At 42.0% G+C, this 12,748-nt stretch overlaps 1 protein-coding gene across 1 annotated transcript in view; it reads right to left on the bottom strand.

The window, feature by feature from the left end:
- Positions 1-907: 907 nt before the first annotated feature.
- The window catches only part of LOC107571552 (uncharacterized), a 62,244-nt gene continuing 50,403 nt past the window's right edge, over positions 908-12,748 (bottom strand). Inside the window, exons 6-8 of the mRNA XM_016257873.1 lie at positions 1,307-1,402; positions 1,131-1,223; positions 908-1,044 (exon numbers count right to left, since the gene is read on the bottom strand). Coding sequence (XP_016113359.1) covers positions 968-1,044; positions 1,131-1,223; positions 1,307-1,402 — 266 coding nt within the window. The 3' untranslated portion in view covers positions 908-967. The remainder of the gene's footprint in view (positions 1,045-1,130; positions 1,224-1,306; positions 1,403-12,748) is intronic.

Below are 12,748 nucleotides of genomic sequence, written 5' to 3'. Positions count from 1 at the left end.
ACACACACACACACACACACACAAACTGAAAGTAAGAGAAAGATCAAACAAGAAGAATCATTTCACAGTCACATTTCTAAAAGTGCAGAAAGTCTGTAATTATTGTTTGGCACTGCTTTGTTTAAATTATATCAATGCACTTTCTATGAGGAAAACAAACTAAGTTAAATTGTTGAGCTCATCAAAGGCTTTTGATTCATATCAAACAGACTTCAGTGTTTATTACGAGAAAATGCAATATCATACAATAGAAATGGTGTCTGAAATGCATTTGTGAGGTGGAGCCTAGCAAAGCAGAACAAATCAGTGAAACCCAGTGAAAAAATGGTCAAGATCACATTTACTATTAATAGTTTTAACAGTGACAACCTAAAACTGAGACACAGATCAAGAGGAACAGATTTGAACAGTTAAAACATCTGATCAGACACTGTAAATGAAGATATAGATACTAAATGAAATAGCAGAAGCAGAGATGTGAAATAACTCACACAGAAAACAAACACACAGAATAACTTCACAGTCTGCCAGAAGAGTTTTATCATGAATGAACAAAAGGTATTCCATGTAATGAAACAAGCTAGTTCATTCAAAGCATAAAGACTAATGAATAAAACTGATGCAAAAACAAATGGACAACAAATAATTTAAAAAAGACCTTCATAAGTAAAACTGTAGTAAGTCTTTTTTGATTCATTCGTCACAAGTCTGCAAATCTGCCTCTAAATGAGTTTAAATGGTGATTTCACGAGCAGCCGATTCAGACCTGACAGAAATAATGCTCACAGAAATACATCAACATACTCTACAAGAAATAAACACAACACATGTAAAGATCAGTATCGATTATTAAAGCTTCTTCTGTCTCCTGGTTTTAATCGAAAGCTGAAACCTGGATTTATGTGAGAATCTTTGAAGTTGAGATTATGAAGTTATTTCTCATAGATGTGATGATCTGCTGCTGCTCTCATGAATCTTCTGCTGTGTGTTCAGGTCCTTCTCTAAATCTTCTCATCCTCACTTTCTGATCTTCCTGCTTCTTTCCTAAAAGCATCACATCATCATCATCTTCACACTCTTCATGCTATCTGCATGTCAAATCCATAATGATGATGATAAACGTCTCTCACCTGACGTGTGTCTCATGTAGATGTGAAAACCTCCTAACAGACCCAACAGAACCATCAGCTGAAGACACCAGACCAGCACAAACACCACAGACACTGAACACACTGAACAACAACAATTAGACACAAAACAAAACCCATCCTTCATGTTTCCAGGAGTGTGTTTGTTAAACTCGTACCACATTCTGATGTCTGTGAGCAGCTGGTCACTGCAGAGGTCACACTAGAGGTCACTGCAGAGGTCACACTAGAGGTCACAGCTGCAGTAGTTGGTCCTGTAATAAAACATAAGCACAGAATCATCTGCTTTCTCTCTGAACCACATCAACACAATTCACTGCTGAGATCAAGCTGAAACAAAGTCTTTTCAAGAATTAAGAGCCAAGTTAAGAGACTTGCATTATTAGTTGCTCTGGTTTCTATATGTATCTGGGCATGCATGTATTAAAATCTCACCAGGACAGGGTTTGAGTCTAACGGTCTTCTGTGCGTGACTGATGTGGTTCTTCACGCTGCAGCTGATGTCTCCATCAGTTCCCTCATCCAGATCAATGCTGCTGTTTCCATCCATCAGTGGATCTCCATTCAGAGTCCAGCTGTAGAGGAGCGGATACCCCTCAGAAGAGCAGGACACCCTCATCACCCCACTGGAGGAGCAGATGATTGACACTTCCACTGAGCCAATAGGAGCTGGAGGGAGGGACACATCACAGTCACATGACTTTTTTCTAGACTCATTATGAGTCAATATCAAGATATTTCTTAACCAAAGTTTTTATCTGATAGCTGGACTCACTAAATTAAACACACAGCATAGGTTAGTCATGTGACAGCAATGCAGCAGATGACTGTTTGAAATGCTTTCACACGTCATTTTAAAATGGTATGCAGTATACAGTAAGCAACATGCTGGTATTTCATTTTGAAAATAGTCTTAGTACAAGAAAAGTGCAGATGCTGTTGACCTTAATTCTTCCAGATATTTAATAATGAGCTGCAATAAAAACCTTCCCAGAGTTTATACTGATTGATCTGCATGAGAGTGAGATCTTTGGAGAACATGAGATTGTAATGAGTCTGATGAGAGAGTTTCTGTACCTTCAACAATCACTTGAAGATCTCTAGATGTTTCTGAGCCGTCTGAGTCAACAAGTGTTAATCTGTAATTCCCTGAATCTGCGCTGATCACACGGTTTATTATCAGAGTCCCATTAATGACGGTCACTTCAGGTCTGTTATTATAAAGATCACAATCCCTCATCCTCATCCTGCCATTCTTTACTCTACAAACTGGGCCATCTGCTGTGTTGATTATTCTCTTACGTAAACCTCAAGTCATATACACTATCATACAGCACAATCATCAGATTGAGTTTGTGTCCCAGAGCTGTGTAACAGGGATCAGACTGATCAAACCAGCAGAACCGATCCAGACCTGAAGAACAAAACACACACACACACACACACACACACAAACACACACACACAAACACACAAACACACACACAAACAAACACACACACACACACACACACACACACATACTGAAATCTACAGACATCATGAACTAAAATCAGGTACAACTTACACATTTACAGACATACAGAAGAACTGCATCAAACAAGCTCTTATTCTGATCTCACACATCTGATCTCTGTTCATCTTCATCATAAACACAGATGCTCAACTCCTTTCTCTTAACTAACAGTGTCATTTGTCTCCTGAATACTCCAGGATACTGAACATATTACTGGACAGTTTTAGTGTGTAATACAAAATAACTGTTCAAATAAAACATTTCAATTTAAAATGTCCCTTTAACATTGGAATGTCAACTAGTCTGTATGCTCTTATTCATCTTAATTAGTGTTGGGTCGCTCTTGAACGATTCGTTCATTTTGAACGAATCTTTAATGTGACTCGGGAAGAACGAGTCGTGTCGGGGAGTGATTCAACATCCTATAGGTTCTGTACTGGAATTAGTCAAGTAGTTCACCTGTTTCGAGTCTCCGGGTTTGAGTCGTTCGTTCATCACATGACAGACCCATACGCTTTAACCGATGCAGTCTGAGCCGGAAAGAGAATTGATTAGTTCATCTCTCGAGTCTTCGGGTTTGAGTCGTTCATTCATCATGTGACAGCCCCATAAGCTTTAACCAATGTAGTCTGAGCCGGAAAGAGAATTGATTAGTTCATCTCTCGAGTCTTCGGGTTTGAGTCGTTCATTCATCATGTGACAGCCCCATAAGCTTTAACCAATGTAGTCTGAGCCGGAAAGAGAATTGATTAGTTCATCTCTCGAGTCTTCGGGTTTGAGTCGTTCATTCATCATGTGACAGCCCCATAAGCTTTAACCAATGTAGTCTGAGCCGGAAAGAGACTTAATAATAATAACCAACTCTTTATTACCTTTGTTACAACATTCAGTGTTATGTAAAAGAACCATAATGACAGAAGTTTACACATTTATAAACTGTAAGAAGTAAAAAGCTACAATTTGAGACCAGAAACGCATCACATAACTGTAAGAGTAAATAATAAATATAATAATGATGATAATAATAATAATCATAACTATGCACCCATTTTTAAGGAAGCTTGTAAATTAACAAATTTCTCTATCCACTGCTGTCACATCACGTGACAAAAGAACGAATGATTTGAAATACTCGAGAGTTGAACTAATCAATTCTCTTTCCGATTTAAAATAAATCTACTTTTGATTTTCACCGTTGACTGATTTTGCAGACCAGACTGATAACTTCCGTGCGTCAATGCGGCAAACTTGTCACAGGACGCGATCTAGATCTGATCTGATTATATTTCTTTGCGGCCTGGCTAAACATACCAATTTAAAAAAACTAACGGAATGCACAGTCGATATAAAAAACTGGATGATGAGTAATTTCTTACTGCTAAATTCTGAAAAAAAGAAGTGTTAATTATAGGACCTAAAAACTCTGCATGTAATAACCTAGAACACTGTCTAGAACACTAACACTGTCTGACGCTGCTCTGTCAATTCTTCGTCATCAGTTAGGAACTTAGGTGTGCTATTTGATAGCAATCTTTCCTTTGAAAGCCACATTTCTAGCATTTGTAAAACTGCATTTTTCCATCTCAAAAATATATCTAAATTATGACCTATGCTCTCAATGTCAAATGCAGAAATGTTAATTTATGTTAATTCATGACCTCAAGGTTAGATTATTGTAATGCTTTATTGGATGGTTGTTCTGCACGCTAAATGAACAAACTCGAGCTGGTCCAAAATGCAGCAGCTTGAGTTCTTACTAGAACCAGGAAGTATGACCATATTAGCCCGGTTCTGTCAACACTGCACTGGCTCCTTATTAAACATCGTATACATTTTAAAATCTTGCTTATTACTTATAAAGCCCTGAATGGTTTAGCACCTCAGTATTTGAGTTTGCATTATAGTCCTCCACATCCGCTGCGTTCTCAAAACTCTAGCAATTTGATAAGAATCAGATCCTTTTCCTATTTAGTGCCCAAACTCTGGAATAACCTACCCAACATTGTTCGGGAGGCAGACACACTCTGTCATTTTAAATCTAGATTAAAGACCCATCTCCTGGCCTACACATAACACACTAACACATTTCTAATATTCAAATCCGTTAAAGGATTTTTAGGCTGCATTAATTAGGACAACTGGAACCGGGAACACTTCCCATAACACCCGATGTACTTGCTACATCGCTAGAAGAATGGCATTTACACTAATATTAGTCTGTTTCTTTCTTATTCTGAGGTCACTGTAGCCACCAGATCCAGTCTGTATACAGATCAGATGGTCACTGCAGTCACCTGGATCTAGTCCGTATCCAGCCCAGATGGTGGATCAGCACCTAGAGAGGACCTTGACAGCCCTGAATGTCAGCGGAGAGCAGGACAACTAGATGAGCCCCAGAGACAGATCCCCAGTGAATACCTTGTCTCCTAGGCGGCCACCGGGACAAGACCACAGGAACCAGTTGAGTCCTCTGCACAATGTGACTTTGCTGCAGCCTGGAATTGAACTGCTGGTTTTGTCTGGCCAGAGGAGAACTGGCCCCCTGACTGAGCCCAAGGTTTTTTCTCCATTCTGTCACCGATAGAGTTTTGGTTCCTTGCCGCTGTCGCCTCTGGCTTGCTTAGTTGGGGACACTTAATTTCCAGCGATATCGTCGACTTGATTGCACAGATACTATTAAACTGAACTGAGCTGGATGATGACATCACTGAATTCAATGATGAACTGTCTTTAACTGAAAATGTAGTGTTTACTATTGTTATTTTGCATTATTGACACACTATTTTCCTGATTAATGCTGTACAGTTGTTTTGACACAATCTGTATTGTTAAAAGTACTATATAAATAAAGGTTGACTTGACTTGTTAACTTGAGATATTTTTTAAGGGCTGAAGAATTTGTCTTTATCCTAAACTTTCTGCTGAATCCCATTACACTGTGACATTTCTCTTTTAATTAATGTATGTAATATTCCACTAACACAAACTAAGATCTGAAAACTCTATAACTAGATCACGGCTGAGTCTAACTCTGTAATATTACAACTCAAATGTTTCTATTTCAGAGATTGATCTGATTGCCCAGCATGATAAGATTAGTTTGATGTGAAAGTGACTCACATGTGTTAACGTTTGTATTGGGTGTGCCCTCACACTGCTCATGTCATGTGACCTGTCTTCCAGATGAAAAGAACTACGAACTTTGGGAAACAAAATTACTAGGCCACATGCGTTTACTAGGACTGAAAGACACAGTGTTATCAGAGCCCCCAGCACGTGTGTAACAGGTATGGAAAGTAATGTTCATTTCATATGTAGAATTACACAAATGTTCACGATGTATACCTGATATGCCTGTCTGTGTGTGCACCTTCCCCTTTAAATTTCTGACAGCAGCGTTAGTCTTAATTTCCTGTCTTTGCACCTCCTCTTCCCTTTCTGCACTGTCTCTGCATGGGAGAGGTGGGTTTCTAATGAGCTCTGATTAATCTAATTTCATCTTTGCTTTAAAAAGCACTTTTATACTGTTTAAATCATATTTGTGACATTATTATATATGTATATTTGATTATTTCTCTATTTTCATTAAGTTTGATCAGTTTTCTGTCGATCAATGCACTTGAAGCACGTACTAATTGCGTTGCACTTTACATTCATTTAACAGAAAAGACAAGAAGGGCGAAAACACTGTAAAGACTGTTTTATGTTTTATCAGGTATGCTGTTTTGTCACTCCTTAAATTAATTTTGTATGCCAGTTTTATACCATTTTCTCTGCCCTTTCTGCACTGTCTCTGCATGGGAGAGAAAAGACAAGAAGGGCGAAAACACTGTAAAGACTGTTTTATGTTTTATCAGTAAAAGAAGAGTCGAACCGTCAGCTGATGTCCGTCTGGTAACTACTCATTGGAAAAAAACACACAACGCAGATTACACCGGTTACACTTGGTGCCCGTGACCATTTAGGATCTTCAGATCAGCCTTCGCAGATCGCCGTGGTTGCATGACTGCTCGCCGGCTTCGCCGATCTCCTCTCCCGGTCTAATCGCCATCGCTCGCAGTGGCTTCGTTCTCACGGATAAATTGGGCGTGTGTGAGATGAACAGCGCGTGACATCGCGGGTCAGTCTGTTTAATCTTAAAGGAACGGTAAAGAGTTTTGTTGACTTCCTGATTGACGACTTTTCTCTCCGGTAAACTTTTATTCATCATTGATGCATGTTAATCGAGAGAGACTGTGTGATAAGGGCCGCGGGACGCTTCAGTTTTGAAAGAATCTTAAGTGTTTATTCAACGTACATATATTAATTCTAGTTTGTGATTTTGTGTTCTTATTTCCTTTTTCTGAGGGACTTTTTCTGTGTTTACTATTTATGCGGAGTCATGTTTAAGGACACTGATAATCAGGAAAATCTTAGTCCTGTGCAACGGCCCAGTGCTATGTTCCCTGTAGGCAGGAGTAGAGGGGCTAGAATACAGCACACTGACAAAATGTCTGATGTTTCACCTCAATGTTTTGGGAGAGGGAGGACATTCTTTAATGCAGAAATTGACCATGTACATATGTCTGATTCAGCTATTGGTGCTTCAGAGAGCCCAGCTGCTTGTTCTACCCCTTTTACACATGCAAATGCTGATCATGTTATTACTGCTGAGTCTTTAGGGGGTATTATTTCTGATTTGGCACAGAAAATTGGTCAAAGCATTTCAGCCAGTCTGAATGTAGCACAACAGCCCAGCCAAATGCAGTCTAAGTCAGTTGTGCAACATTCAAGTGAATGTGTTGATGCTTCTAACTTTAAAGTCATTGTCCAACACGATGTTACACCTCCACCTTTCTTTAGGGGTGATAAAATTGATTCATTTACTGTGCATGAATGGGAAGACATGATGTACAGTTACTTGAACGGTAAGAAATGCACTGATGACACTGATGCCTCTGATATAATCTTGAGCAGATTAGCAGGGAAAGCGAGGGATGTAGTCAAAGTGTCCTTTCGCAGTTTCCCAGGGCCAACTGCTACAGTGCTCCCTAGTACAGTGTTTGATATTCTGAAACGAAACTTCAGTGAGTTGATGTATTCGAACATGCCTATGGCTGACTTTTACAACACTCTCCCTAAGATGGATGAGAGCCCAATGGACTATTGGATACGATTGAATAAGGCAATTGATGTGGCTGATGAGTGTTTGCGTAGGCGCAGAAAGTACGTTGAAGACCCAGCAGCTGAAGCTGTAATGATGTTTGTCTCTCACTGTCCAGATCCTGGCCTTGCTTTGGAAGGGGGTTCCCCGGTAAAAATCGCATTAAGGGGGGTAAAATACACGTTTTTCGGCAGGGATCCTCTGGTAAAATTTGCATTCCAGGGTCTCCCAAACAGCCCGAACTCTCATCAGGTCAGTCACCATGCTCAAATGGTCAGCTCAACCCATACGCGTCTCCTTTTACTCCTAATGCTAGAACGCAGCAGTGGTTGGCATGATGGATAAAGTTTTATTGCTATGCACTGCCTCGCTGTCCCGTCTCATCCTGGTAGAACTATCAAAACTTCAGATCCCAAGTCCAGTGCGAGTTCAACATGTAGAGTGTGTCGGTCTACAGAGCACACCACGTATGCTCAATGCATGCGCCATAGGCTTTGTCGTATCTGCCTCGAACCTGGACACTTTAAGAGTAATTGCCCTGAGACGGCAGGCCTTGAACCACTTTCTCCTACCACCCAGTTAAACTAAAAAGCCCATGTATGGAGGGGGTAAACATGGGCAGTGGTGAACTTCCCCTAAACGATGAGTCAGACCCACAAGAAATTTTTGTAAATAGTTGCAAGTTGTTGCCACCCGACACAACAGTGCTATATGTGGGATCTCAGAAAATTGATGGAGCTAGTGATCTGTTCTATGCTCCTGTGACTGTTGGCGGCCAGTCCGTACTGAATGGTTTGCTTGATTCAGGCAGTATGGCTTGCACCCTGAGTACAGAAGGTGAATCCAAGTTGCGTGCCGATGGAGTTCTCCCACAACCCTCAGTGATTCCTGGTAACGTGGTCCTCGTTGGCTGTGGTGGTCTTACTATTCAGCCTAAGTGCACGTATGACCTGGAAGTCGGAGTTTATGGATTTAAGTTCATCGTACCTACTTTACTAGTGCCTGGACAGAAGGACGAGTTCATTATTGGCAGTAACATCATCAAATGTGTGCTTCAGAAGATGAAAGCCGAAAGGAAGTACTGGGAACTCATTTCCTGTCAAAACAGCAACCCAGAATGTGAATAGTTTCTCGAGCTTTTGAGCTGTGTTTCCCGTTGTTCTGGTTCCCCTCAACCTGAAAAACTTGGCTCAGTGAAGCTTTGTCAAGCAGTCACTTTACTTCCCAGGAGTGAGCACATTGTGTGGGGAAAATTACCTGCCAACACTCATATTACCCCAGGTAGCACCGTCATTGTTGAACCTACTACTTCACGTTCAGCACCCCGTCATGTTCTTGTTGGACGTGTTGTGTCTCCTATGTGGGGTGATCAATGGGTACCGATGAAGATTCTGAATCCTACCCAGTCTCCAATAACTTTTCGATGTAACACCAAGCTGGCAGATGTGTCCCCTTGTCTGACAGTGGAAGATGTTTCTCTCACGCAAGGCGTGTGCAAACCTCATGATGTCACTGATTCTGCTCTCCCCAAACCCGTTCTATCTGTTGACCCTGTGCAGCTGCTGCGCGAGTATGGTTTGGAGGACATTGATATCAATGGGTGTGAAGTCTCTAAGTCATGGAAGGAGGATTTGGCGAGTCTTATAGTGTCTTATCATGATGTTTTCTCCAGAGACAGACTTGATTGTGGAGAGGCGAAAGACTTCGTACACAGAATTCATCTGTGCGATGAGCGCCCGTTCCGCCTGCCCTATCGCCGAATACCTCCCGCCCACTACCAAAACTTGAGAGAGGTTCTTTCTGAAAGGGAAGAAAAATGCATTATTAGTAAATCCGTCAGCGAATATGCATCTCCTTTGGTAATGGTTTGGAAGAAGGATGGGTCTATGAGAGTCTGTACTGATTTTCGCTGGCTTAACGCGAAGACATTCAAGGATGCTCATCCTTTGCCACATCAGGCGGATTGCCTGGCTGCTCTTGGTGGCAATCTTCTTTTCAGCTCTATGGCCTTAACATCAGGATTTTACAACATCCCACTCCATGTGTCTGATCGGCATTACACATCGTTCACAACACCCATGGGATTGTATGAATATAACCGCCTTCCCCAGGGCCTGTGTAACAGTCTGGCATCCTTTATGCGCATGATGCTCAGCATTTTTGGAGATCTCAACTTTTCTAGTCTTCTTTGCTATCTCGATGATTTGCTGGTTTTTGCCCGGTCTGAACAGGAGGCCTTGAAACGCTTAGAAGTGGTGTTTTCTAGATTGAGAGCTAGTAATCTGAAGTTGGCTCCAAAAAAGTGTCACTTTCTCAGGTGCTCCATCAAGTTTCTAGGCCATGTGATCAGCAGTTCTGGAGTTTCTGTGGATGAAGACAAAGTAGCAGTCATTTCTGCCTTTCAGAAGAAAGATCTCATGAAAGAGGATGGTTTTACACCTTCGACAAAGAAAATAAGATTGTTTCTGGGCATGGTTCTGTACTACCAAAGCTTCATCCCTGGATGTTCACGAATCGCAAAGCCACTGTTCAATATGACGGCTGGACAAAAATGTTTGGCGAGAGGCACAAACGGTCGTAATAGAGCTGGCACTTTCCGAGAGTTGTCTCCCCAAGACTGGACTTCTGCCTGTGATGTCGCCTTTGAGGAGTTGAAAAGAGCCCTTGTCCAGAGTGTTGTGCTCGCTCACCCCGACTTTGGGCGCCCCTCTCTTCTCTGCACTGACGCGTCGTTAGATGGCCTAGGTGCAGTGCTTTCTCAAGTTCCCACTGGCGAGGATAAAGCACGTCCCATAGCGTTTGCCAGCAAGTCTCTGAGCTGCAGCCAAGCCAATTACCCTGCACACAGACTGGAGTTCTTGGCTCTCAAGTGGTCCATTTGTGACAAGTTCAGTCACTGGCTTAAAGGCCATGAGTTCACTGTATGGACTGATAACAACCCGCTCACGTATATCATGACCAAACCTAAGTTGGATGCATGTGAGCAGCGCTGGGTTTCAAAGCTTGCTCCGTACAATTTTAAAATCAAGTACGTCCCTGGAAGGTTGAATGTAGTGGCAGATGCACTTAGTCATGATCCATTTGTCAAGCCAGTGAGTCAACATCTTCTGTCCAAGCTTTACTCTGAACTGCTGGAGCACATACACAGTATGGATGATGATTCTTTGCAGAAAACTTTCTGTCTTACATGCCAGCCACAGACACTTCATACTGAACTCAACCAAAGCTCTGAGAGGGATATTTCCATGACTGCTGAGGATGTGTCATCTATCCTGTCATCTTGTGATGATTGGAATTCAGGAGTTGTAGCGAGAGCGACATCCCTGGCTGATCACTTGAGTTCATTGATTCCTAACTGTCAAGATGTAACCCTTGCCTTTTCATTGTCTGAATTGCAGAGTCAGCAGCACAATGATTCAGTTATTTCAAGGGTGGCCTTTTATGTCAGCAGAAAGCGCAGACCTTCCAGGCGTGAGCGTACGAATGAGGATTTGCATGTTTTGAGATTGTTGAAGCAGTGGGACAAACTGTTTTTGCTTAATGACATTCTCTACAGAGCCGTTAAAGATCCAATCACGAAGCATAAGATGTTTCAGTTTGTGCTGCCTGATTCCCTATTTCTGGTGTTCATGATTTGGCCGGTCACCAAGGTCAGCCACGTACCCTGTCCTTAGCTCGCCAGAGGTTCTATTGGCCTGGGATGGAACGTGATGTGCGTGAATATGTCAAGACTTGTACCCGTTGTGTCCTAAGTAAAACTCCAGAGCCAGCGGCAAGAGCACTCTTGGAGAGCATCAAGACCACTGCCCCATTGGAGCTTGTTTGCATTGATTTCTGGGCTGCTGAGGATAGGCACAATAAATCTGTGGATGTTTTGGTAATCATGGATCATTTCACCAAGCTAGAGCACGCTTTTCCTTGTCGAAACCAGTCTGCTAAGAGTGTTGCTAAGAAACTATGGGATGGATTCTTCTGCATCTATGGCTTTCCTCAGCGTCTCCATTCGGACCAGGGTGCCAGTTTTGAGAGCGAGCTGATAGCAGAACTTCTTGATCTTGGCGGTGTAGACAAGTCACGACCTTCACCGTACCATCCAATGGGAAATGGCGGAACTGAAAGGTTGAACAGAACATTGGGCAACATGCTACGATCCCTTCCTCCTAGATCAAAACAAAAGTGGCCACAGTTAGTGCAAACAATGACATTCGTGTATAACTGCACCGCCTATGAAACAACTGGGTTTGCCCCTTTTTATCTGATATTCGGGAGGGTGCCGAGATTACCTGTTGTTTCAAAGTGTACTTCATGATGAGTCCATCTGTGATTACAATGACTACATTCAATCCCTTGTCAGAGATCTGCAGTCTGCTATGCTGCTGGCTCAAAAGAACTCTACTGCAGAACAAAAACATCAGTCTGATCAGTACAATAAGAGAGTCAAGGGTTTACCTTTGTCAGTTGGTGATCACGTTCTCGTTGCTAACAAAGGTTGTAGAGGTAAACGGAAGCTTGCTGATAAATGGGAGCCCACCATGTACTCCATTGTTTCTTCCAACCCATCTTTGCACATTTATAAACTCCGTGACACATCTGGTCGAGAGAAAGTAGTACATCGAAATCTCTTGTTGCCAGTTAACTTGCCCACGACTGAGTTTGATTTTGCTGTCAATGAAAGTGTCTCTGACCAGAACTGTAATTTATATGCAAATGTCAAAAGGCTAAAAGGGTCTTTTAAGCCATAAACAGTCCAACACTCCAGCATGATCCTACGCAGACGCTACATCTCTGTCTATCATTTCTCATGTAGCTGTATGTGATGAAGATCCTGTTGCTGCTTGGGTCTCATCCCATTCAACTCAAACTGTTTCCGAGGCACGTGATGATGTATCTGTTGTCGACTTTGACACTGTAGCCAGTGCCTCTTCACCTACTGTTCCTGTT

This window comes from Sinocyclocheilus grahami, unplaced genomic scaffold, assembly GCF_001515645.1.
Source record: "Sinocyclocheilus grahami isolate Dianchi unplaced genomic scaffold, SAMN03320097.WGS_v1.1 scaffold1612.1, whole genome shotgun sequence".
Classification (NCBI taxonomy): domain Eukaryota; kingdom Metazoa; phylum Chordata; class Actinopteri; order Cypriniformes; family Cyprinidae; genus Sinocyclocheilus; species Sinocyclocheilus grahami.
Note: the sequence above shows the minus strand (reverse complement) of the source record. Positions and strands in the feature narration are given on the sequence as shown.